The sequence below is a fragment of the Fukomys damarensis genome, unplaced genomic scaffold (genome assembly GCF_012274545.1).
Source record: "Fukomys damarensis isolate Sample0158 unplaced genomic scaffold, DMR_v1.0_HiC HiC_scaffold_16, whole genome shotgun sequence".
Classification (NCBI taxonomy): domain Eukaryota; kingdom Metazoa; phylum Chordata; class Mammalia; order Rodentia; family Bathyergidae; genus Fukomys; species Fukomys damarensis.
In genome coordinates this window covers 71,197,654-71,202,034 of record NW_022900928.1, presented here as the reverse complement: position 1 = coordinate 71,202,034, position 4,381 = coordinate 71,197,654, and the positions used below count along the sequence as shown (strand labels likewise).

Below are 4,381 nucleotides of genomic sequence, written 5' to 3'. Positions count from 1 at the left end.
TGGGTGGCCTTAAATAAGTTATTAGATGTCTCTAACTTATTCATCTTTTAAAATGAAGATAACTACTTGATTAAAATGCTGAATTAAAATAAATAATGAATATAAAGTACTTGACATATATTAAAGTACTTGACATATATTAAGTTCTAGCCAAATACTATTTATGTCATGATGATGATGATGATGAAAATGACCATCATAAACATGGCAGAAATGACGACTCTAAGAAACTATCAGAGTAGCCGGGTGTAGTGGCGCACGCCTGTAATCCCAGCACTCAGGAGGCTGAGGCAGAAGGATTGCTGTGAGTTTGAGACCAGCCTGAGCTACATAGTGAGTTCCAGGTCAGTCTCAACTACATAGTGAGACCCTGTTTCAAAAAAAAAGAAACTATTAGAAAGATATTTTCTCAGAGTAATTTTCTTTTTCATTGACAAATATCCAGCTCATCTAAAATAGGGCTCAGGGCCCTGCATTTATTTTAAGCCCCTAATTAACCATCTCCAAGTTTACCTCTATAAATGTATTCTGTGTCCAAGAATTGACATCAGAAAAAAGATGTTAACTTTACCACCTCTGTGCTTACTGTTCCTGGAACTTTCTTAGCAAGAGCAAGTCATGCTGATCTAGGAAAATTCTCTCTGAGGAAATGCACTTGATGCTTTTTCTCTAGGTAATACTGGGGAGTAATTCTAGGATACTCCTCCCATGTTCTAGATCAGCTAAAAGCTCAGGTCACCAGAAATTGACTATGGCTCAAAACAATAAAGAAGCACCAGACAAGGAGTTTTACCTATGAACAGGTCTCCTCCAGCAGACTGGTATACTAAATCACTTCTTAGATTCTCAGATTCTCATCAATGCTTTGGGGGACCAGTAAAATCCTTCTGCCTCCTCCACAGTTTCTTCATAGCCATGATCACTTCTTTGTTTCTCAGAGTATAAATGGCAGGATTCAGCATCGGAGTGACCATTGTGTATAGCACAGAGACTGCCTTGTCCATGGGGAACGTCCGAAAAGGCCTCGCATAGATATAGATGCAAGGCACAAAGATTAAGGTCACCACAGCAATGTGAGAGACACAAGTGGATAGGGCCTTGCTGCGAGCTTCTTGTGAATGACTTCGAAGCATCACTAAAAGTGCAGTATAGGATCCCAGCAACACTAGAAAACACATCAGGGTGACCAGGCCATTGTTCGACACCATCAGAAGCTCTATGACAAAGGTATCAGTGCATGCCAATTTGATCAGCTGAGGCACATCACAGTAAAAGTTGTCCAGCTTGTCAGGCCCACAGAATGGCAGCTGGATAGTCAAGGCAACCTGTACAATGGAGTGGATGAAGCCTCCTACCCAGGATGCTGCCATAAAGAGCCCACAGACTTTCTGATTCATTATGAGTGTGTAGCGCAGGGGCTGGGAAATGGCAACATAACGATCATAGGCCATGACGGTCAGCAGGAAGATCTTGATGCCTCCAATGAAGTGGAAGAAGAAGAGCTGGGTCAAGCAGGCACCAAACGAAATGGTGGGGTTGCCTGAGAGCAAGTCAACCAGCATCCTAGGTGCAGTGATGGAAGAGTAGGAAAAGTCCAAGAAAGAAAGATTGCCTAATAGGAAATACATGGTTATATGCAAACGTGTATCAGTGGTCACTATGACCACAATAAGGAGGTTTCCAGTTACTGTCATGAGATACACAGCTGAGAAGACAATGAAGAAGAGGAAACGAAGCCCCCATATTTGAGAGAGTCCAAGTAAGACAAATGTTACCTGGGAATGATTTGCTGGATTCATCTGTTTGGTATGACCTAGTAAATGAACCTGCCGAGAAATTGGACATATTTAGCAAGGCATCAGCAAAGCTATCAAAAATAATTTCCTCTTCCCATTCTGAGGATGTTCTTCTATTCATTTACTCTGAGAAGAATGTTTTCAAGTAGTTCTATAAACCACTAAGCAAGTGAATGTCACACATTGATATGATAAATACCATGAAAGTCAGGATAGCATGATATTTCTGATTTATGAAAATCAAAAGTAATCAGTTCTCAAAAATTAATATATAAAAAAATATTGCTAGGGTGAAGCTGAATTTCAATTCTGCCAGTAACTAGTTGTATTAATAGCAGCAATCCAAGATCTCCAAGCCTTACTTCCCTCATCTGATATAAAATTCAACAAAGCATCCTTGACAATTTCTGAGTTTTAATATTTTACCCTGCATATGGCTTGAAAATGTTGCTCCTATATGCTATAAGAATATAATAAAGATCTGATGTTTTCTCTAAAATTAGATAAGAAATATGAGGAGGAAAAAACTCCCTTTCTAGTGGCCTGGGGGAACCCAGAGCAACTACAATCTCTGGGAAAATATAGAGGAAGGCAAATAGAATTAAACCATCTCCAAAATGTTTGAGTGTCAATGCACACTACCCAAAGAATTTTTCACTCAAATAGGAAACACCAAAAAGAGGTTATAAATATTAACTGAAATCTAAATGTAGAGCCACCTCAACATGTGGAAACTTTTTAAATTAAGGGGACTTGTAGAAACACTACAGTGAAAACTACAAAACATTGCCAAAGACAGTAAAGATGACAAAAATAAGTGGAGAGATGCTATAGACTTTGTAAGGTCATGCATGATAATAATGAATACACTTAACATGTAATGAACATAAATATTGTTTTAGGAACTTAAATGTATGATGATGATGTACATATGTATATAATAAACTTATTTATTCCTTATAATTTAACAGATAGACACTATTGCTACTGTAATTATAAAATAAAAATTGAGACAGAGAATCTGAGTAATTTGGCTTAGGATCTGACCTAGAAAGAACAAATGTAGAATTAAACTCAATCATAAATAGTCACTAGATTCTTTGGTGGACCATGAGAACATTTAAATGGTATTCATAAATTATTTTTATTGAATATCTGTATTATTACATATTTGGAAAGTATTGGTACATTAAACCCATTATTTTAGAGGTATTATTGTTGAAGAAGAATCTAAAGTTCTTCCTGCATTTCCATGGCAGCTTACTCTACAATCAGTTCAAAAGAATTGTACATGAAACACTTGAGCCTGTTCATCCAAAATTGCCCAGCAGTACAGAAGGTACACAGGCCAGGTCTGAGATTGCTAGAGTTCTTGAGTCCAAATTACTAAGTATGTGTCCCCTTCACTTTTTACAGATAAAAATTGAGTGCTCGGGGAAAAAGAATTCTATTTACTGATGTTTGGGGCATCTTCTAAGAGTTGTAACAATTTTACCGAAAAGTAAAACTTAGCAGGGATGATCTCTATCCACACTCACACTTAAAATCAGCTTTTGAGAGTCTCAGTCTCTAAACAGAAAGCCAAAGACCACCACTTGAAGAAATCTCCACATAGAGAGCAAAATAATAAAGCTTTCAAGAAAATTTCAAGGAAACAGATATAATGCAGAAAATAAAATGAAAGTTTACAATGTATAATAGGGGGTGGATATGATCAAGATATGTTACATGCATGTGTGAAAATGCCAGAACAAAACTCATTAGTCTATAGAATCAATACGCACTAAAAAAAAAGTATATTCTCAGACAAAGAAGAAATAATTTCTATAAAGGAAGAACAGAATAGTGTGAAAACTATCAATCAACTACCAACAAAGGAATCTTGAACATAAAAAAAAAATTGATAGCCTAACAAAATTTTCTATAAGAAGCACAGGAAATCAAGTCATTAAACTATCCCACAAACAGAACAAAATGATATGAACAGAATAGTGTGAAAACTATCAATCAACTACCAACAAAGGAATCTTGAACATAAAAAAAAATTGATAGCCTAACAAAACTTTCTATAAGAAGCACAGGAAATCAAGTCATTAAACTATCCCACAAACAGAACAAAATGATGAAAGGAATACACAAGCGAAAAGCTACAAATGTCATAGAATCAAATTAGGAATCTCAACATTAAAGAAGCCTAGAGAAACAGAAGAGGAGAGGAACTTAATGAATCAAAGATCTAAATGTTAAAACAGAAGCAGTTCGTCTTCTGGAAGATAAAATAATTAAAACCCTTTAAAACATGGGCATAAGCAAGGACATTCTGAAGAGAACCACAATTGCAGAAGAACAACAAGTATCAACAAATAGGATCATCATCAAATTAAAAAGCTTCTTCCCAGCCAAGAAGTGAGCAAAGTAAAGTCACTACCTACAGAATGGCCAAAAAAGAAAAAAAAAATTATTAACTATTCCTCAAAGGACTAATATCTAGAATAAAGAAGGCAAAAAACAAAGCTAGACTCCCCAAAATAAAAGACAATCAAAAAATGGGCAACTGAAATGAATTTCTCAGAAGAAATACAAAT

At 36.0% G+C, this 4,381-nt stretch overlaps 1 protein-coding gene across 1 annotated transcript; it reads right to left on the bottom strand.

Moving 5' to 3' along the window:
• Positions 1–351: 351 nt before the first annotated feature.
• LOC104858007 (olfactory receptor 4D5) lies at positions 352–1,799 on the bottom strand. Its single transcript, XM_010618085.2, has 2 exons — positions 892–1,799; positions 352–370 (listed from the first exon to the last, which is right to left on the bottom strand). The coding sequence occupies exons 1-2, from the start codon at positions 1,797–1,799 to the stop codon at positions 352–354; spliced, it is 927 nt and encodes a 308-aa protein (XP_010616387.2).
• Between the last annotated feature and the right edge of the window lie 2,582 nt (positions 1,800–4,381).